The following is a 22,322-nucleotide window of genomic DNA, read 5'->3' on the forward strand; positions in this document are numbered from 1 at the left end:
CGTTCGCACCACTTTGCGTCCCTCATCGAGTATTAACGGTTGAGAAAAATTCGAGAAATTGCGTATATATACGCCGGCGTGTTTCGAAAAGTCGTTATTACCGTAGTTGTGAAAATTCGCGACGCGAGGGAAGACGATGAAAGTGCGTGACACCGAGTAAGCAACACCAACCGTAATACGAAGACGCACCGAGCACGAAAACCACGATGATCTCCTCGTGGCTTTTAGAGGTTAGAGTTAGGCTGGGTTACGTTAGGTTGGGATATGCGGAGGGGTGTGCCCTCTCCAGGAGAAGCGCCGAGCTTCTTCGACGCAAAAGTTCCTAAACGACAACGTGCGGGAACTTTTTATTTTGTGCGAGCTTAGAGAGATACGTGTGCGTGTGTGCATGCTTGGAACGTCATCGGAATTTTATGATGCATTTTTTTACGATAGCTAAAAATTACTGCAAGTCTAGTAATAAGTTCTCTAGTATAATACATCTTTGCCCTTATTTAAGCCCAATCGGCTTAATAAGAGCAAAGATTTATCGATGATCCTTTTTAAAGTATTCGGCGTATAATAAATCGAATAACGAAGGATGATGAGAGATTGTGCGACTGGATCGTTGACGCGAGCAAACAAAAAAAAATGCGCGAAAATTATCTAGACAGCTGAAACTACGTTTATCGCGGGTGACATCGCTAACGCGCACAGCGCAAAGTTCAAACGACCTCAAGAGATCTTCGGAGAGAGAGAATATATTCGTTTTTCTATTAATGAATAATATTTACGCGCTACCATATGCTTACTTGTGATCGATAATATCGCGACTCGAATGAATTTCCACTTGCGAGTAAAGGAAAGAAGAGGAAAGAGAGAGGAGGATATAGCCTTGAGTAAACTCGTTCAAGGCTGTACTCGCATGGGCGTAACCCGAGCATATGATTCAGAATTTGCGCTTTGTTTTATCCTTCATTTCCTTTCTCTTTGGAATTTTTAAATCGACGATGTATTTGATTGATTAATAGGTGTCAAAATGATTAGTTTCGCACAACCAAAGATTATACAAAACTATTACTAAGCGTACGATTATTTTTTAATAAAAAAATGGCCCGATATTCAGTCCCGCTAAAGTGACACGAGAACTAGAGTGACTCGGAAATATTCGTCCATCTCTCTTCAACTTGATACTTAATAAAATATTATTGAGAAAGATAGCTGTTCTCACCGTCCGTGGATTTCTGCTGAATCTCATTTCTGGGATGCGCCTCCGTTTCGGTTTTGTCGCCGGCTGCGTCGCCGTTCGCCTTTTGATGATGATGGTGATGCTCCGCCGCTTGAACGGGCGTAGGAGTGGTACCGCGAGAGCCGAGACTCTTCTCCCGGGTCTTTCTCTCCTTTTGCTCTTTGGTATTCGAAGGCAGCTCGGTGGCGTTAAGTTTCCTCCTCGGCGGTGAATTCGACGTAGCCTTGGATAAGTTAGGGAATGGATCCCTGGTAGGAACGAGATTAGCACTCGAGGCAGTGGCGGACGGTTTCGGGAGTTCCTGGGTAGGATTAACGTTACTCCAATACGGAGCGATCGATGCCTGTATTACATTGGACGAGGAAGCGTTGACAGGCTTAGTAGGCTCTGGTCCAATGCCGACTCCAGCAGCCGCGGACCCGACGGCCTCGGGTTCGGTGATCTCAGCCGTCACTGTCGCTGTTTCAGTGTTAGCAGTCGGCGCGGTAAGCTGCACGGAAACAGGATCTTTATTCGCGACGGCTACCACCGAGGGAACGACGGGCGATTCCTCGATCGTCACGCTCTTTACTTCGCTCCTAGGCTGGAACTCCTTCACGGGGAGTTGCAACGCTTTCGACTCCGTCGTTTTGGCCGTGTTGGGTTCTATTTGCCCCACATTACTACTAGTACCTAGCAATTGACTACCTATCGTAGATACAGTTTTGCCAGCGCCAGCGCCGGCTATGCTTTGCGTGGGCATAGGCGGACCAGTATTACATTGACTATTCGCGTCATTAGCGGAATTGGTATTATGAACGTTCGATAACGACGTTTGCGCCGTTGTTTGAGTTGTGTTAGGCGCCGTTTCGGGCGCGCTCGTCGATACCGAGTCCGACTCCTCGGTCGCGGCTTTCGCGACGCGAGCCGCGAAATCGGCTATCACCTCCGCACCATTATTCTGTAACAATCACCAAATCTGCGTGATAGACGATGACACGTGCTATTCATTCAAACATTACGCTTGACAACTAAAAACTGGCTTCCAAACTCAAATCATAGGGCGAGAGAAATCAAAACTAAAGCACTTGGATGAACGAAATAAATATTCAAGACTTTATACATCTGTTACCCTACAGCCATAGAATCCTCGCTAGATATGTAAATGAGAGAGGAAAGAAAGAAAAAAAAAAAATACGCGTTTCATCGATATCAGATCATATCGAGATTAAAAAACGACACCAATGTAAAAAAAGAATTCTCTTGCATATGTATATATTAAATGTATTTGAAAAATCTGATCATTTTCATTTATTCAAGTATAAAAATTTCAAACAATTCGTTAGAGGACATGGCTCGTGTGGGTACACAGATACAAATACAAACAATTGACTATGAGAGTCGAGTTGCAAATGTACAAGAATAAAATACATTACGTTATACCATTAGCTATTTACAGACCATAGGCTCATTGTATGCTAAACTCTCTTAGCCAATTGTCAATATATATTTGGACGCAACTCACCTGTGGTTGTGGCGTTTCACGATTACTGGATTCACCACTTTGCGTAGTTTCGTTATCCTTATAAATTTCGTCGCTTATATTTTTGCCCGTTATTGGATTTACTATGTCCAAAATGGCGTTCTGTCCTCTAGGTTTCCGAGACCTAGTAGCACTGTTAGCATTTGTCGCACCACCATTATGTCCCGCGTACACGTCTAAAGAATTAAAGTTAGAATTCCAACCTGGATTATGAAAACATTGCCCGAAAAAAAAAAGAAAAAAAAATTAGGTCCGTTAGATTAAACACACATGATATGATATAAAAACATAATAATGTAATAATAAAAACATAATATATCTACTCTCTTTAAAATATTCTATAATTATGATTCAAAATAAGATATACAATAACAAGTTTATCTGTATTAAATTATTTATTTAAGAGCAACATACCAGCTTGCTGGAGAGGTATACCCATTGTAGGCAGAGGTTGAGCTGTTTGAGTAGGTTGCTGAAGCGTACCTTGTGGTACAACTGGAGCACCTTGAGCACTGGCCAGTGGATTTGTAACATGTTGCGCTCCACCGCTGACTGCACTTGTACTCGGCCTACCCAAATTCATTGTATTTGACGTTGCGTAATAATCTGTCAAAAAACATGACCATTTAACATAGTTGAAATTGTCTCGATTTGACGCGTAATGATTGTGAATAGCAATATAACTCACAGCCGTGCTGAGGGGCGGCCGCATAATGTCCAAACATAGGGGCTGGTTGCGTTATAATTTGAGGTGAAAACGACGGATGATAAAACGACGGATTTTGATGTGGCTGATGCCTTTGTGGTGGACCAGAAAACTGAAAATGCAAAAAGAAGTTTTGCATTGCATTTCTCATATTCAACTATAAGTATGTATTTAAAAGAAAAAGGAGGATATCGTGTACAATATAAGAAATGTATAATAATAATTATATTTATATATTTATATATCAAAATATAGGGTATGCGTTTTAGTACCTGATGAATCTGATGTATTTGATTATTCATGGGATACACCGATTGTTGATGAGGTCCCGTATGAAGCCCGTGGACTTGACTCTGACTTATATACATCGCACCAGCCTGCACCGGTAAACCATGATGTGGATATAACGCAGGCGGTTGCCCTCCGCCTCCACCTACTCCAGTCATCCCGACTACTGGTGTTCCACTAGCGCTCTGGCCACCTCTATGATTAATACCACGCGGTTGTTGCGGCCTTGGACCCGTTTGATAATAGCCCTATAATATACAAGAAGTTATAAAAACCGGTTTTGCGCAATTTTCTTTTTTTTTTTTTTTTAATTCTTCTTCCATAAAAATATTTATGTATAAATGACGATGCATATACCTGAGACGCCGCCCTATTCTGCGCCGGCACATAAACTTGTTGTAAAGACGCCGGTTGCGTCTGTAAATGGGCCTGCTTTCCCATTTCCTGAGGTGACGGTGTATGGACAGGCGGTGTCGTGGTAGGTGCCGGACCTTGCGGCGGTTGTGATTGCACTCCCGGTGTCGGTGCTTGCGAAGGTGCTTGCCCTCCGGCGGGACCTCCCGACGGTATACCCGCTGCGGATTGTCCTATCGACTGTATACCGCCCAGCGGCGGCGGCCCTCTACCCGTAGGTACTCCTACATTACTCGCTGCACTTCCACCCACCTGGCCCCCTGGTTGGGCGCTGTAATTTCCATGAAACTCCGATCCTGAAATAAGATTTATAACATATATATATATATATATATATATATGTAATATAAAATGATTGCATCATTTGATCCTTAATGTGTACAAGACATTATGCGATAGATACAGTTAATAAATATGTAAAGTAAAGAATACAAGGAGACAATATAATGCAAAATAATCAACTATTTTTTTAACATTAAATTTCCCCATTCAAATATTTATCTGTTTGACTTTAAAAAATGTGATTCAAAAATTGCTGTGCCCATCTACACAAGATGCATACACCGGAAACTGAAATGAATCATATCATGTTTAGATTGATTAATCTTGTTGTTGCAAGTATATTGTGCTAGACATTGTGCTTTCGGTTATTCTGATAAGAATTAACATCAAATCTCTAGCATATGTCTATGTGTACACAACATATATATATATATATATATATATATATATATATATATATATATATATATATATATTTCAAGAGATGAAATCAAACTTTTTTTCTTACATATCTTTTTCTCTCTTCATCTATTGAATTTATATATATATATATATATAAATTAAATAGATGAAGAGAGAAAAAGATATGCAAGAAAAAGTTTGATTTCATCTCTTGAAATATATAAGACTCATTTAATTATATAACAATTATTAAGAATTGTGGTTATAAAAAGAGCATAAAAATACTTATATAAAGAGATAACGAAATTAAAATATATAATTTGTGATTTCAAGCTCTCTTACTTAAGAGATAAAAAAAAAAAATAAAAGAACAAAGGCGAAGTTCTTAAAGAAAAGTATTATGCGAGGTAATGAGAAACACAGCGACGACACTAATTGCATGAGCTCTTACACAGCATATAGATAAGTTATCTATAGGCGCTCGTATTCCCGAAACATATATCGCGTCCGGATCTTGTTAACGTTTTCTCGCGGCGCGTCGTTCTCACCATACCCGATTTCTTCGTCGTACCAATTACATAGCAATTACTCGCTACCACCTACGACACACGACACGTTGACGTCGACGTTTTCTACACATCCAGATATACCACGCGCCGAGTAATATCGTTATCGTATCCCCGATATCCGCGTTACTTCCGGATTTGCAGCGAAAATTCCGTTATTCGAGACACAAGAATATCCCCTCGCCCTCTCTTCGCGTTGAACCGATCGAGGGAACAATGAATGAATGAGAATGTACGGACTACGGTGGTTACACGCGTGTCTCGCTCTCGAGTCGAAGAAAAATATGGGATCGTTCGCCGCGTCCGCGCGCCTGCTCACCGTTTTTTTTTGCGGAAAGGTTGCGTGGATTCGTTCCTCGGGTGTCCCTCGCAAGCTGCGCGAGCCAGGACCGATTCTCGCAAGAAGCGGTCTCGTTTAAGCGAGCACAACGTTGGCGTGACAGCGAGATTCGAACGTGAGCGAACGCACCGATGGACCGACCTCGCGGACGGCCATCTTTGCACATGTGGGCAGGGACCGGGGAACAGTGCTGCTATCTGTCGTCCTGCGACGGCATCAATTCGAGTAAAGGAGCGACATCACTGGAAGCGCGCGCCTCTCGATAGTTCACATTTGTTAATATGTTCGACACAAGAATCTAATCGATAACTTTCTATATTTATACTTCGAGTTTCAAAAATATTTTTATTAAAAAATATATATTATTCGAGAAAAAAAAAAAAAAAAACAATCTTTTTGACCTATATAAAAAGACTTTGCATTTCATTTTTTTTCCCTCTCCATGGACAGGATGATCACCATGAGTAGAGAGAATGTCAATCGAGACAAAGCCAACACGGCGAGATCAACATCGATCGAGTTAGGGTCTTAGGAGGAACGCGAGCCGGAATGCGGCGAGCCGCGCCTGGGCCGACGTACGACGTCATCTCCGGTGAATGACGTATGCAGTGCTCTCGCACCCCACCCACTGCCGCATCCTCTCGGCGCTGAACGATGATGCGCCGTCTGTGGCGCACACGCGGCTTTCCGGGTCGACTTTGGTTTGGGATCTGGGCGACATTGAGCGTAAACGGAGCGCGGCACGAAACGCGCCAATCGGAAGCGCGACTACGGCACTGCAATGCGAGCGAGAGTGGAAGCGTCATGGGGTTAGGTTAGGTTAGGTCGCCGCTTAAACGAGCCACGTGGCGCGGTGCATCGATATTATCGCGCTCTCCAAGGAGAACCGTAGAAATAACGTCGTCAATTATTAGTTTATCTCCTTCCGATGTTCTCTCTCTCTCTCTCTCTCTCAGCCCTCTTTCTCCTCCCCCTCACGTACGTAATAATGATAAGCGATGATGTTTGGTAGCGATAATGAGCGACTTTCCATCAGCAAAACGGAAGCTCGCGTCGATAAGAATAGACACGTTTTATCATTGTATTAATGAAGAAAGAAAAGTACTAATATCGATAATTAATTTTTCAACGTCTCCCTCGAGAGATTTTATTGTAATCTAGATTCAAAATCGTTCAAGGTTCCAGAAAAAAAATTTTATAATCTCAGAAATATGTATGATGATATCAAGAAGGAATTGTAAGGATCAGAAATGTCAAAAGTTGATAAATTTAATACATTTTGAAATTTCACGTGTGAATTGATGTAGTTTCTCCTTAATGTATATTGATGTTTTTTTTTCTTGTTTCCGAGTATGTGTTCGAGAGAGCGTCTAATTTCGTGACGAACGTAACGAAGGCCGTACGACTTTGGAAATAATGTTTCGGTTTACGGACCTAATCGCTTAAGTCGCTTAGCAATTTGTCTCGTTGTTAAAAGACCGAGATGGAACAGGACGTATCGCGTGAAGGAAAAGGATCGAACGTACCTTCGTGGCGGCACAAGGTGGAAAGCGTTTTATCGATTGACCTATATCGTGAATTGTCTAAAGCGCCGTCCAGGGGCGCTAAGAACTAACCTAAATAGCCGTCCTGATATATCGATACCTGCAAATTAGGAAAAACGCCCGACTATTCGATAAGAAAAATTGAATAAATTACACAGGCACTCAATTTTTTTTTTTTTAACTTTAATCGTCCGACGAAGAACGTAGCAAAATCAAACAAGAAACTTTAAAAAATAATTCTTAATAAATATCGTGTCTCGCCTGAGAAAAAAAAATTGGTAAATTAAAGCACGAAAAATTCTATAAAATTGTCGGATTAAGATAGATATTTTTATACGTTGTATATCGTTTTAACATGACGACGGTATTGTACTTATTCTCGCAGAGGAAAAGAGAGGATAGAAAAGGAGACAAAAGAGGAAAGAGAGAGAGAGAGAGACGCGCGACACGATGCTCAAACTCGTGCGTCCGCAAATAGACACAAACGGTTCGACTCCTGACAGATGGGTTACCGGGTCAGATTAACTATCCCGAGTGCGCTCGAAAATAACGCGCCTCGCATCATACCGTTTCATGATCGCGCTCACACAAATGCTCGCACAATATTTCGGACGTAGGTGTTGTCGCGATGCAGCGCGATAAAAAGGTTCAACGATTGACAAGAGAAGAGAGGGGCCCCGGGGTCTCTCGAAATTACGTTAACGCAGGTCACATGCCGAGTCAAGGACGACGACGAGGAACCGTTGAGAATAATAAATAAACGAGCGGCAAGAAAGCAGACGACGGCAATAAACTCTGCTTCCCCGTCGGTCACCGGGTGTCTTCGTATCCATGACGGAGCAAGTCAACGGATTCGCGCCTTTCGAGTTTGCAGCCTCGATTTCGTTCGACGTTGCACGCGCAAAAAAAATCGGCGATTGATGTATATTTTAGGAATCGAGCATATTGCGAAGAAGAGGGCAAGTTTAAAATTCGGAATAAAATCAAGAAACCTGGCGTCTTTCTCGAATCTTGAATTTTCAATATCTCATTATACGAGCCACGTTACCCAGCACTATATAATATAATTCAATATTAAAAATGTATTTGCCATTCTCGCGATCCTCGTAAATTAACTCGGCGCTGTATTACAGGGATTTAACGAGCCTTTGCGACCCGACAGAAAATTCGATTCAAAAATTGCGAGCGAATATTCAGAGACGCTAAGATAATTTTCTTCACTAAAAAAATGTTTCCTTTATGCGACCACTTGGTATTTTTTGCATCAAATTATTGATTGATATAAAACGTTTTATAGAAATGTGAATTAGTTATTAGTAAAATTATAATTAAGAAAACTCAACTTCAAAAACGCCGGAAGCATCTCGGTTTATCTAAAAAAAGATAAATTATTTCAAAAGATAATCGCATTCTGATACCATAAATAAATAATGATTAAATAAACTTGAAAATCGACGAATTCTCTTACTGACATTCGGTCAGCTGTTTGGCGTATATCCAACGACGTCTCACTATCAGCCTATTATTGCTACTTGCTAAATAATTAGATTATTAACGAATGTGCGAGAGATGTATACCGTCGATCGACGAAGGTCGAGATGGTTTATGTACGCGCTATGCTCGCTGATATCGCGCTTCTTTTACAGAATTAAAATATCGATGTTTAAAATCAGTTTATCTAATCGATCAATTGGACGAATTTCCGATCTCGTGCGGGCCAACCTGAGAATGTACTCTCTTTCGCTCTCTTTTACTTACTATTCGAAGTGACTCGATATTGGGGCGGCATTTGCGTTTGTTGCTGCTGCTGTTGTTGCTGGGATTGTTGCTGCTGTTGCTGATGATGCTGGTGTTGATGATGATGATGGTTGAGATGATGGCTGATGTTGACGGTGAGCTGAGGAGGATGCGTGAGTTGATTAAGGTGGGGACTCGGCGACGGCGGTGGCTGAGGCTGATGGCCGGGATGCACATGGTGATTATGACCTGGCTGCGGATTCTGACCGGGATGCGAGGCCGTGAGATGATGGGGATGATGAGGACCGCCACAGTGCGGCAGCAGACAATGCATAGGTGCTAAGGTACCGACGGCGACACCCACTGTGCCCTCCTTCGAGACGCCATATCTCGAAACCATTCTTCCTTGGTCGAGCAGCCCGTCGCTGCTCCTCGGCGTCTTCTCGCTCGCACGTAGCGAGGCTCTCGTCGCACGCGACTCCCTCTCGGCCGGGGATCGCTCCACGATGATGATCGCTGGTTAAAGATGACCGTACGCTGTCGACGAAATTCGACGATAGGTGTTTACGTAATGATACATGCAGCGAAACGTATTCGCGACCATCGTCGCGATCCGAATACCGTGCCGATTCTCTTCCGAAACACGAATGTCGATTCCGAGACGAGATCTTTATTTTCTTTTTCTTTTACGCTTTTCGAGATTTTCGGAGAATTCTTCCTCTTGCGTGAAGCGCGCGTCTCTAAACTAAATCAGAGTTTTACGAACGTTGGAGAAGTGCGAGAAGGTTCGCCCGTACTTAACCAACACAGATCGCGATCCGTCAACTTAACAATCGGGAATGGCGCGCCATGGTGACATCGTCTATTCGTCCATTCGGTCGACAGACCTGAATTTCCGCCTTCCTCGGTGAACGATGACTGTCGTCGCGCGCTTCCTCCCGTACGGCATTAAGCGAAGCCGTTCAAATCGATTTGAGAATTCAGAATCGAGGCGAATATATGATCCGTCGCCTCGCACGAAAAAAAAAATATATATATATATATATATATATATATCAAACGCACACACGTGGCCGTGGCGCGATCGTGATTTTTATCTCGGCGACGAGAGAAGGAGCGTCGCAACAAATCACTCGCATCGATCGTAACCGAAGAGCACGAAGCGAGCGAGGGAGAAAAAGATGCGAAGGACGATGCGACGTGGACGACGTGATTAGGACTCGTCGTAACGGACGACGACGACGACTGTCAAAACCTTCGTCGATGTTTCGTCGTCGCGCGTGCACGGCCTCCTGCTTGTACACTTGGCATAGGTGGCGGAACCGGGCCGTGGCGGACTCTCTCTCTCTCTATCGCGGCTCGTCCAAAATCGATATTTAAGGCTCGACCGGCGTCGTCTCTCCCACTTGGTGTGTCGCCCACTCCCGCCACACTCGCGAACGGAAAACTCGCCCGCCGTGGTTCAACGAGGTGGTTAATCTCACGACCGATGGATCCCGAACGATCCTCAACTCAATGACGAATATTATGTTATCTACGCGCGAAACTATAATGTAACAATTTTTTTTCAATCGTCCCCGGAACGCTCTCTCGTTTCTGCCTCGCCTCGCCGAGAAGCTACTGTTGTCTCGGCGCGACGATCGGGAGCGTTCGGTCGCGCGCCGAAAATTACCGAAGCACCGTCAACTATTGCCTAAGTATCTCTCTCGTCGGGATGCGCGTACACTCGGCTCGGAGGGCAAGAAAACGGAAAAAGAAAAGAAAAAAAAAAAAGAAAAAGAAAATGCGATTTACCGATGGATGAAAGAGTCGAAGCATAAGAGGCTGGCTGTTATTCGCCACTCGTCGCACGCACGTCGGTGCACACACACATATACACGTATAATGCCTACACGCACACGACGGGTAATACACGTACGCTACGCGCGACGGCGGCGACGAATGCGCCAAGAGCGCGTTTGATGCACCTACGACGCACAACCGTGACGGGTATCACGATGTCGAACAGCGTCGTCGGCGTCGTTCCGACACCCAGCATCAAGATGCGCGAGCACGGATAACCTTCCTCGAAACCCTTCCTTTCGATCCAACTCCGGTCCGTGCTACTCGGTCGAACACAATCTCGATCTTAACGCCGAGAGCGTACCCTTGTTTAAGGGACGCTACGTTGGACTGATGTCCTACCCGCAGGGACCTACGGAATCACGAACCGCCTGGCCCTAGCGCCATCTGCGACCAATAATGTCCAGGGACGTATAACGTTTCTGGAAACCCCACTCTTTGCTACGGCCAAGTATATGTGTATATGCAGCGTGTTACCCTCCTCTTGATTTTTTTTTTTCCGAGACATTGTTTATTGCTTACTACCCGCAATTTTTTATTATTATAAAATACGAGACGTATTTCTTCTTCAATTGATTTTGTTGTTGCGTGTCGAAAATATGTTAATTTTGATAAAGAAGCTAGTTGATTAAAAGTAAATGTGCTAGAAATCTGTCTTCTTTTCCTCTTTATTTGCCTCTGATAAAATTATCAATGTGTATTTTCGAAAATAGTATCTATTATTTTTCTTCGTTCTACAGAGTGACTCCAAACGTTCCGGCCAGACTTTGAGATTTTATAGGAAATTTAATTATGAACAAAAAGTTTCCTATAAACATAAGTCGAAAAATGCTTCCTTAAAAAGTTAGTGCCCAAAAATCTCTGAATTCACAATTATTTTATACATTTTAAAAAATATCATGGAAAGTTTGCGTTTGGGCACACCCTGTATATTTAATACAGTAAAGAGTGAACCTTGATCCTTTCAGTTCCTAGATCACTTTTATGATATATCATCATATACATAATATATTTGTTATTTATAATATATATATAATATTATTATTATTTATCGAATAAATACATTAAAAATAAATTCCACAGAAATCATAACATAAAAGACAGAATCTAGATTTTTTTAGACGCCATATATAGCTTGTATATTTAATAAATATGCATGTATATAAATTAAATAATAATTATTAAATAGTAATATAATATTTAATATAATACATTGTGAAACTTGTTCATTTATATTCTACAAATTATAAATATCTCACAAAAATCACGATAAACATTCATATGTAGAATAGCTATCAATGTTTTTATCTGACTTTGTAAAATTATTACGTTTATAATTAATTTGTTTTTCTTTCATCTCGTATATAAGCGACACGCATCTCACACAATTAAATTTGTCGAGCTAAACATCAGGTAATAGTAAAATTTTAATATATTTAAAAAAAATAATTTTTTTTTCTTTTATATTGCAATAACATTTGGATATTTAATATTGTTTTGTTTAAAAAGTCGGGGAAAAACTGCAAAATTTCTTCTGATTTTTCAAGTATAATAATAATTTATTTATCGAAGTTCTTAAATTTGCAGGACTTTATTTAATATATATATTATATAAAGTATCAAATTATAAATTCAATTCTCTAATAAAGAAAATGTGTAACGTGTTTCAACCGAAAGTAGAAAGTTTTTCTTATGGTATTTGTATCTTTTACAATGTCATAAAAGAAACAGACAAATCTAGATTTATTGCTCTAATGGTAAGCGAAAGCAATTTAAGGATTCAGGAAAAATATCTGCCACTAAAATTTTTGCCGCTAATGTTTGTGTTGGCATTTCTTAAAGACGAAACGGAAATGATATTCAATGGATACGCGAACGGTTACTTTTGCAAATTCTTTCAACATGAATGTGACAGATATACAAGACATGAATAAAATGAAAAATGAAAGTTTAGAGAAAAAAAATATTTTTCGAGATAAAAAGGTATTTTCAAAGATTAAGCCGAAAATACATTTTGTCTAGCTAATTACATAGATGGCAGGTAAAGATACAAGAAATTTGTGAAAATGTTCTAACGGTTTATAATACATATTGTTAGAAAGAATATTATATATATTGTACATGTATACATTTAAATATATATAAGTTAAAAATTATAATAAATTTTGTAGCTTTTTTAAACAAAATATATTAAATACAAAAAAATCAGTACAATATAAAGAAAATCGACAGAAAATTGCAAAATTTATATATAGTAATTTTTCAAGTAATAATTTATTTATCAAAGTCCTTAAATTTTCGGGATTTATATATATATATATATATACATATATATATATATATATATATATATATATATATAATACAAGTTTCACAGGAAACTCAAATCGATAGAAACGAAACACAGTTCGAGAAACTGCTCTTCAAAGAATTTATTCTTACGAGAATATGTATCCTGAAAAATAATGAACGACTAGTGTGATGAAACAAAAATGAGTAGTAAAAATTAGTTAAATAAAAGAAATTCCATATATTGTTCTTGATAATCTAAAGTCTAAACTATAAAAATGTCAAACATAGTAGATAATTATGTTTTTTCCCTTTAGAGAATTACCTTTATTTAGTTGAAAGATCGCTTTTACTTTATAGCAATTCATCTTCACATTATTGTATGAAGGTCATTTCCTATAGAATTTTAGCTTTGTTCTGTCTTTCCTTCCTCCTCTCGAAAAGAAATTGTAATGGTTTTCTCAAAAATTTCAAGGATTTCTTTAACGCACGTATCTATGCTCACAAAAATGTTTTTCAACTGTTAGAAGAAAACTGATATTATTTATTTCGATCAATTTATGTTTGATTTAGAAATTATTATTGGTTTTCGATATATCACGGTGAATTTAACTGATCAAAATTTGTCGCGTTTATATATATTTATCATATATATTCTTTATTAGAATATTTTATTTTTCTAAATCCGTAAATCATTTAACTTCAAATTTCTTTTATCGTACGTCTTCAGATAAAAAATTCCTTAACAGAGATAACAAAAAAAAAAAAATGTATCCCTTGATAAGATATTAAAAAATCCATGTTTTAGAGAGAGAAGCGTATATATCTTATTATTTAATTTTTTTATCGCTAACAATGAGTTATGAAAAGGAACCATTGCGGGTATTCCGATAACGCGATTAAGAGGAGCGGAAAATTATTAAAGACGATTCTCGCGGCGATAACGAGAAAGTAGATACGACCGAGTCCACACGAAGATGCATACGAGCGGGATGCATGTACGTGGGCGAATATCGAAGGGCGCGTGCACGAAGGGAGAGAGATGAGAGACAAAGAGAGAAAGGGAGAGAGAGAGAGAGAGATAAAGAAAGGGATATCCTGAGAGACGAAGGGGAACGGATTCGCGAATTCGCTGCGTAGGTTAGGTGATAACCCAGTTTCGTCAGTGCACCAGGCCAAGCTGCAGCACCGTCGTGAACCGATCGATACTTATATGCACCCGGCGCTGCCCACAGCCTAGATTCACCGCTTCTAGGATAGGTGCGAGATGGGGGATATATATCGCATGACCCGCGTGACCTACATCTCACGTGGATAAGAGAAAAAAAAAAAAGATCATCGCCATCCGATCGTCGTCTCGAATCCGACGAATTTGTCATTTGTCACTTCGAATTTTTATAATCGTCGTGTGTCTAATTGCTCGCGGCAAAAGACAGCGTGATAATGCATCGCTAGCTTTTTTTACGATAAAACTGTTCAAATTTTCGCGTCTAAAAAAAAGTCTACGATTTCCTGCGAATATTTATGAGAAATATTGCAATATTCAATCGTCATTGGATTTGCGAGGATTTTACAAGCATTGGAGAGAAACGAGCAGACCTCATGGTTTAAACTTTAAACGGATTAGTCTTTATTTATCCTTTTTTTTCCTAAGAGGTATCTATTCTTTTAATATTCATTATTAGAAACACATGGAAGAGATTATTTATCGTTTTCGAAAACTTTCTACGAGACTGAATATTCTCGTTTAATTTTGTAAGACCGTCTTTCACGTGAAATTCAGGACCAGATGAAGATCACCGGAGGAGGAGGAGGAGGAGGAGGAAAGGAGGAGGAGAAGGGACGAGACGGCAGATCTGTAACCTCGCGCAACCTTCGCCTGTCTCGATCCGAAGCTCCTCAGCCAGACGAGAGAAGGGTTCAAAGTCCTAGCGCGAAAACATATAGACTACTGAGTCATACCCAGAATATATCGAGATCCGGCCACTGTGCAAATGGATTTTAACCAAAACTAGATTTTTATCTAAATTGAGTAAATTATGGAATTTTTTATCGCGGATGCAATCTGTCAATTTGATCTCGCAACGATGCCGGGAAAGAGAAGCACGCGAAAGACAAAAAAAAAAATTGTTTTTTCAGGGGTCTTTGAGCCGTTGACCTTGGAAAGGTAGCATGGAAACCTCGTGGGGTGTCGAGCAGTAATGTGTGAACTCTCACTGTCTCTCTCTTTCTCTCTGTCTCTATGTGGGTGTTCGGTTAACAGCCCGTGAAAAGTGAGACAGAGAAAGAGAGAAAATGAACGAGGAGAACGAGGGAGAGGAAGACATCAGAAGGAGAGGTATAGGAGAAGAAGAGGGTTTTACGCATCGACAAATGTCTGGATATGGGAGACGGAGAGTCTACGAGAAGGAAAGGAGGGTCGATATTTACCGGCCTTCTCTCCCCCCCCCGGGCAACGACCTATCACCCTCGCTCGTTGCAGACGTTCATCGTCGTCGTCGTTGTCTACCCTCTCGATCCTAATCCTTAAACGACCCCGGACAACCCCCAAACCTACGCGAAACGTCAAGATAGTCGTGAACGACCGAGCAACGACCGCGTCTCTCTCGATGACATGCGTTACGAAAAGCTTTTCCCGATTTTCCCGGCGTTTCGTCGATCTCGTCGGGGGTAGTTTCGAATTTTATTAGTATGAAATTTAAAACAAAGAATTTAGAATCGTGCGACGATTAGTCGGTAATCTTACGTCGTTCAGAATGAGATTTGCAAGGTGCAAGAAGGAAAATATGCGTCTCGCGCTGCCATACTGTCACCTGACTAACTAATCTCCAGAAACTCTGTCGGTCAGACAGAGCAGACACTCACCTTGTGCATCTCGCACACAGGTGAGAATAAGCAGAATATAATATGTAAAAGCGGATAACATTGGCCTAACGATTATAGCGAGATATCCAATTAATATAATAAAAGCACTTAATAAATATTATTTAAAATTGCCTGTAACATTCCTCTGTCTCTCCCTCTTCCTCTCTCTAGAGTGAAATCCACGAATATGTATTTAATTAGGATCCACGCAAGCAATTAATATCATGCACGCAGCGAAACAAAGCTGAAGCGGAAGCAGCGAGTCTATTCGCCGACCTGATAACATCCTCTTTTTAATCTGCGATCGTAGAGTGATATGTAGATATGTGTAAATATTCCGTTCGATTTAAAAATCGCAAGAGGCACACTCGATTTATTTTCACTGATTTTAATCACTGGATAATAGATTTATTTTTGCAGATTTTTTTTTACAAATAATCCGATTTCTAAAAGTTCTATTTTAGGCTTGAAAATAAGAATTTTTTTGTATTCGAAAAAGTTCTTCTCTTCTTATCTTATTTTTCTTTTCTTATTCCGAGTCAATAGTAAAGAAATTTTTTACCTGTGGGTTAGTTCCTATTGTTAAACTGCACTATCTTAATAAAACAATATCTGATCTTTCACGTTGATAGAAAATCCATTTATCATTTTCAATAGAAAGTTGCTGCATTCTTAAACAAAGAACAAAACTATTTTCTAAATTGTTAGTCAGTGTGTAAAAAAAGAAAAGCGTACAATTCCAATAAAATAGAATGTTTCGACTGTCAGAATGTATTCAAAGAGTAATTACTCCCCTCCTGAAAAGAAAAATTTCACATTTGATATTCTGATATTTTACGACTCTCGTTAAAAAACACTCGAATAAAACTGTTCCTCGATTTATATATGCGTATAAATTCTCTCTCTTGAACGCTACGGTCTTCAAATATCGAAAGTAATATTAACAAAAAAATTGATATTTTGAGATTCTCAAAGAAATAAATGATTTTAGAATTTGACATTTCGCAGATTTTTCTATCTTACGTCACGAGACGTAATAAAGATATAACAAAGACATAATAAAAATTAATAAAACGTACACGTTCGCCGATCGCGCAAGATCGCCGGCATTAATGTTTTAGAGAGATATGCCAAAATCAAAAAGTTATCCAGTCGTGTAAAAGTGCGCTTTCTACCAGGAACTGTGTTTAGAAGCTGGTTCAGCGCGGAATGGCCAATGCGCCTCGCACACTGTGCTAAATGTCACAATGTTAGCGCGTGCGACTTTAATCGCCAGCAGTCGCCGGACATATAAATCAAGGAACAGTTTTATCCGGAACAATTTCGATGAGAGATTCGCAAAACATCAGAAATTTCCGGGAATTGTAATTTCTTTTCGAGTGCGATCTTTTGCCAGCGTTTCGTAAAATTCCACGATATTTTATTAAAATTCCACGTTCTCATTGATTCTCGCGGCCGGATTAACCGGTCTGGAAAGTAGTTTTGTTCTTCGTTCAAAGCCCCGAGCTATTTTGCTACACGGAATGCATTCGCACGTTAATTCCCGTAACGAATCGTAGATCGAAGAAACGGTGCGAAAGAGAAAAAAAATTTACTTGTAACACCTGGTCGAAATACGAACGCGAGAAACAAGCCGAGACAAGCGTCGACAAGAAAATTCCACGTAAATATTTTCCTCTAATGTAAACAAAAAAAACTCCTAACTCGCGAAACAATACCAATCAAAAAATAAGCAAACAAAACTACGATTTTCGTAAAAAATGCGTATCGACGAAAACGAGTCCGAGGAATATAGTGAACGGCGCTCTATAATCTAAATAATAATCCGATGATCTGTGCGACGTAACCGTAAAATAATCGTCGGCCAAGAGGGAGAGAGGGAGGGGGGAGATCGGCAGAAGCGAGCGAATGAAGTACGGTTAGTTTCTCCCCGGATGTTCACTGGCCTCTTTCTCCGAGCGAGCGGCCTTGCCAGGAATGCGCATTTTCTGCCGGTTCTCCGTCTTCTTCGACTTCGATTCGAAGCTGCAATCGCGTCACGGATTGACCACCCTTTCACCTGTCGCGTCGTTCGAGATTCTCGTTACGAGTATATTTCAAAATCGATCTTTTTTTTTTAATATCTTTTTTAATATCTTACAAGATATAAATTCGAATGACAAGGATCGCGCGAAAGAATAAAAAAACACGGAACAAACGAGAATAACAACATCCGTTATTAAGAATTATATAATGCTGCATAAATAGCGGAATAAAAGTGCAGTCTAATAGCAAAGCTCGTTTGAATGAGTAGGATCACTAAAGTCGACAATGACCGGATACCTAAGGAATATGGATATGCATGGTTGTCGATTGCTTATTGTGTTCTCAAAGAAAACATATATTTGTACCTGAAAAACGAACGCATAGTTTTTCTAACGGTAGAAAAATGCCTTTAGGCATTAAATAACGTCAACGAATTCCACGCATATTTTGTTTCGTGCTTTCTATCCATTTGTTCTATTGTGCGTTTCTCAATGTGATGTATATATAGTGTGTTAACGATTTCTCGAAAAATTGAATTTTCAAATTCATCATAAATAATGCTAATGGACGGAATTAGTTTGGCATATTATTGTAGGATTAAATCTTAATTAATTTAATAATCGATTGTTTATTATTTAATTAATAATTTATTCAAACAAATATTCATCAAAAAAGAGAAAGGCCGCTGATATGCAATAGGCAATTATTAGCAACAAAAGAAACATAAAAATTAAAAATAAAAATTCCTCTTCCTTCACAATCTTAATTATTTAATATTTAAAAAAAATTTTTTCGCAGAGTTAAAAATAAAGGCCGAATATAACGAATCGATATGCGGATTTCAATCGTCGACGTATTACGACGTAAAAGTTCAAACTTAAGCCGAAAATAAATACATACGTGCTATAAATATATTTGCAATGAACAGGGCTGGATAACGTCAATCGAAAAGCGCCTCGTTTTGACTTTGGAAAATATTGAAAATTTCTATATACGATGAATAGGAAGGATCCGAACTCTATTTTAGTCGGGGAAGAGAAAATATACGCGCGTTATAAAGCGTAAGAAGTAATCTCAAGCCGTAAAACTACAGCTAGACTTAGCTGTCGCGCTCGGTTTGATTGGCTCGCGCGAGTTATGCAATTTCATTCGCGACGCCCTTTGCAGCGAGTTCCTTACTCAACAAGACGTGACTGTCGGCGAGACCTTGACGAGATCTCCGGCAGACGGTTCGTTTAACAGAGCGTCATTTCTCTTCCGTTATGAAACAAACATGCAGTAGTCGAGAAACTTTTTTCTGAAAAACTCTCGAAAGCAAACTTTCCTCGGCCCTTATCGATTAAAACCGACAAGATATTTATTCTTATCGGTAACAGAAACGAGATAAGACGTCGAGTAAATTATACGTTATATACATTTAATTATACGTTAATTGGAAATTTGCGTGCGGCAAATATACATTTTCAATTTACAGAAAGCTATTCTTCGAGTATTCACGAAATACCATTTCTCTTTTGTCGGATCGAGAAAAAGAAGCGTAAAGGGAAAAAAAAAAAAAAAAAGATACCATTATCCGGTTCGAAAGAACGAAGAGTATTAAAATTTCTATGATAAAAATTCAAAAGAAGCAGAAGCAACATATCTCTCGTAGAGTTAAATAGAATGACACGTGTTTACCATCGCGTCTATCGCGTGTGGATCCCTCGAGATATATATTGATCGTCCAGAAAATATCAGACGGATCGGCGCGACGGTGTCACGTGGCCGGTCGCCGCGGCGACATCTCCCGGAAGTCGCGACGACGACAATTTGCGTAATCACACCTCCGGTCGGCTAACGCGACGTTGATAAGGTCGTACTCGGGGAAGCAACGCTCGAGGCTGTAATGACCGGCGCGAAATACGGAAGTCGCGTAAGCGGCGAGGAAACGATGCCACGCCGGAAACGTCGGCAACGAGATGACACACGCGCCGCTGATAACTTACCCATCAACGAGGACATCTCCGCCGTCGCCGTTTAAACGCCTTGCTCCGTGATCGTTTGCGCTGGGCGGGATGGATACGCGGACGGTGACGAGGATACGTCAGATCGGGCACATGTTTATCGGCGCGTCTCTACTACTGTCTATCGGCGATGACGGTACCGTCCGCCCCTTCGTCGGCGCACAGTGACACAACACGCGGTCGCATGTAGCAGCGAGTCCACCTATGTATCGGGTGTGTCGAGAGAGCGCGGAAGAAAAGAGAGACGAGTGGAAACGAGAGATTATATCTCGCGCGCGCGTGATCACCCCGATGTTGACTTTGCGCGATATGTTACGGTGCGATTATACCACAGATGCGAAGGAGAACGATTCGAGGAAATTATATAACCTCCGCGGAGAACTGATTGGAGAGACGACGAGACGGTGCCTCTCTCTCTTTTTCTTTCTCCCTTTCCCGTCGCGCGTTTTCGCGAGCGTCGACGTTTTCGGGCGCGTTAGTAGCGACCGGATACCTGGTCACGCGCGCGCCAACGTTAAGCGCCCTCGATAACGAGAAGGAAACGAAAAAAAAAAAAAAACAAAATCGAGAGTATATGCTTTCGACACAGCACGCACTGCGCGACAATCGTACAACTCGACGACGTACCGATATACGCGCACCGACAACGCGAGAGAGAGAGAGAAGGAATGACAATGAGGCCTGTCGGCCGACTATACCGCACGGCGGCCGCCGATTGCCACATGTACCAGCCGAAGCGACCCGTTCGGTCGGCCTCGCCAAACTTCGGCCTTCTTACGTCTTATCCCTGCGATGTTCCTTCTCTCCCCGACACCGACCTTTTCGTCGTTGTCGTGATGTTTCTCTCGTTTATCGCCGTTTCTTTTTTTCGCGCCGCGCTTTTCCGAGGAAAAGAATCTTTCCCTCGGAAATGTTTTTCGATCGTTCGGATTTTTTTTTTCGGACGCCTGTGAACGCGGACGGTTTCATAAAAATTTCGAGAGAGAGAGAGAAAGCGTTCTTGTGAAATGCCAGAGGCGATACATTATTACTGTCTCGGAAACCTAATTTTAATGAAATGTTTCTATAATTGTGCATCGGAATTTCGAAATAAAATTAATCGCCCATTAATCTCCTTCCTGTTATCCTTAATTATTATGTAAAATACACGATTTCATCATATCTTGTATATATAGGGTGAGCTCCAACATTCCGGCCAGACTTTGAGAAATTTTATAGAAAATTTAATTCTGAATAAGAATTCTGATAACTTTTTGTTTAGAATTAAATTTTCTATAAAATCTCAAAGTCAGATCGCTTGAGCCTATCCTATATATTAACATATTCGTATACATTCTTGCTATTAAATCTCTTGAATGACTCAACGGCGAGTCCAACGATGAATAATTTTCTTATATATGTTATTCTCTCTGCTAAAAACAAAAGATTTACGAGCCTAATCTTATTCTTAAGTCTTTCTCTTAATGTACATACTTTCAAAGTATAAAATTCTTTTTAAATCCCTTCAAATCCACTTTCTTTAAAGGACAGGTAATAGAAAATTAGCATTACAATAACCCCTACGATTCCTTCCTTACAACATTCCATATTTTCGGAACAATTCTATGTATATAGACAGGGAGAAAAGAATGTCGCTGCACGGGACGTGCTTTCAGGTACAGATGAAAACGGTATACTCGGTGAAATTCTTAACGGTATATTCTTATTCGGCAAAATTATCCCTCACGTGCAGAGACTGTTCTTACATATATATACATATATATATCGAAGGTATACGCGATTTCCCGAGGAATCGGGCAGATCTTCGATTATCGACGATTGACAGCTACGTCGCGGACTCGCACACGCACGCAGGAAGCTCCTCTGTCAATCTCCCTCCGCTTTTAATAGGCGCGATTCAACAGTTTGTTGCACGTCGGTGCCGGCCAATCGTAACCGCGCCTCCCCTCGCCCCATCCCCCTTCTCGCGCAGGCTCGCTTCACTCGTTACCCGATCCGTTTATTTCACGTGGCGAAAAGTCCGCGGATCTCGCGAGATCTCGAGGAGAGTGTACACGCGGGGCAGAAGAACCCGGGAAGAAACTCTCCGGCAATCTCCTCTCTCGTCGATACGAGGCCAAAGCTGATAAGCGGCCGATCGCCTCGATAAAGCATACTGCGACGCGATTCGTGTATTAGAGAGCCAAGACGGAAAGTGAAAGCGATAGCTGTCGAGAAGCGGAATCTCTGCTATTCCGACTCCCGGAATTAATAAAAGAAAATTCTTATT

General features: G+C 40.6%; 1 protein-coding gene across 6 annotated transcripts in view; it reads right to left on the reverse strand.

Annotated features, from left to right (window-relative positions):
* Nucleotides 1-22,322, reverse strand: part of LOC126852823 (eukaryotic translation initiation factor 4 gamma 3-like) — a 38,407-nt gene that overhangs the window by 13,876 nt on the left and 2,209 nt on the right. Inside the window, exons 1-8 of one of the 6 annotated variants that reach the window (XM_050598026.1) lie at nucleotides 20,036-20,749; nucleotides 9,051-9,566; nucleotides 4,102-4,454; nucleotides 3,729-3,992; nucleotides 3,439-3,568; nucleotides 3,165-3,356; nucleotides 2,733-2,953; nucleotides 1,211-2,168 (exon numbers count right to left, since the gene is read on the reverse strand). In XM_050598026.1, coding sequence (XP_050453983.1) covers nucleotides 1,211-2,168; nucleotides 2,733-2,953; nucleotides 3,165-3,356; nucleotides 3,439-3,568; nucleotides 3,729-3,992; nucleotides 4,102-4,454; nucleotides 9,051-9,429 — 2,497 coding nt within the window. In that variant the 5' untranslated portion in view covers nucleotides 9,430-9,566; nucleotides 20,036-20,749. Of the gene's footprint in view, nucleotides 1-1,210; nucleotides 2,169-2,732; nucleotides 2,954-3,164; nucleotides 3,357-3,438; nucleotides 3,569-3,728; nucleotides 3,993-4,101; nucleotides 4,455-9,050; nucleotides 9,950-10,823; nucleotides 11,160-20,035; nucleotides 20,750-22,322 lie in introns of those variants that run through there. The other 5 variants (XM_050598025.1, XM_050598030.1, XM_050598027.1 and 2 more) reach the window with 5 other exon arrangements.

The sequence above is a fragment of the Cataglyphis hispanica genome, chromosome 11, assembly GCF_021464435.1.
Source record: "Cataglyphis hispanica isolate Lineage 1 chromosome 11, ULB_Chis1_1.0, whole genome shotgun sequence".
Lineage (NCBI taxonomy): Eukaryota > Metazoa > Arthropoda > Insecta > Hymenoptera > Formicidae > Cataglyphis > Cataglyphis hispanica.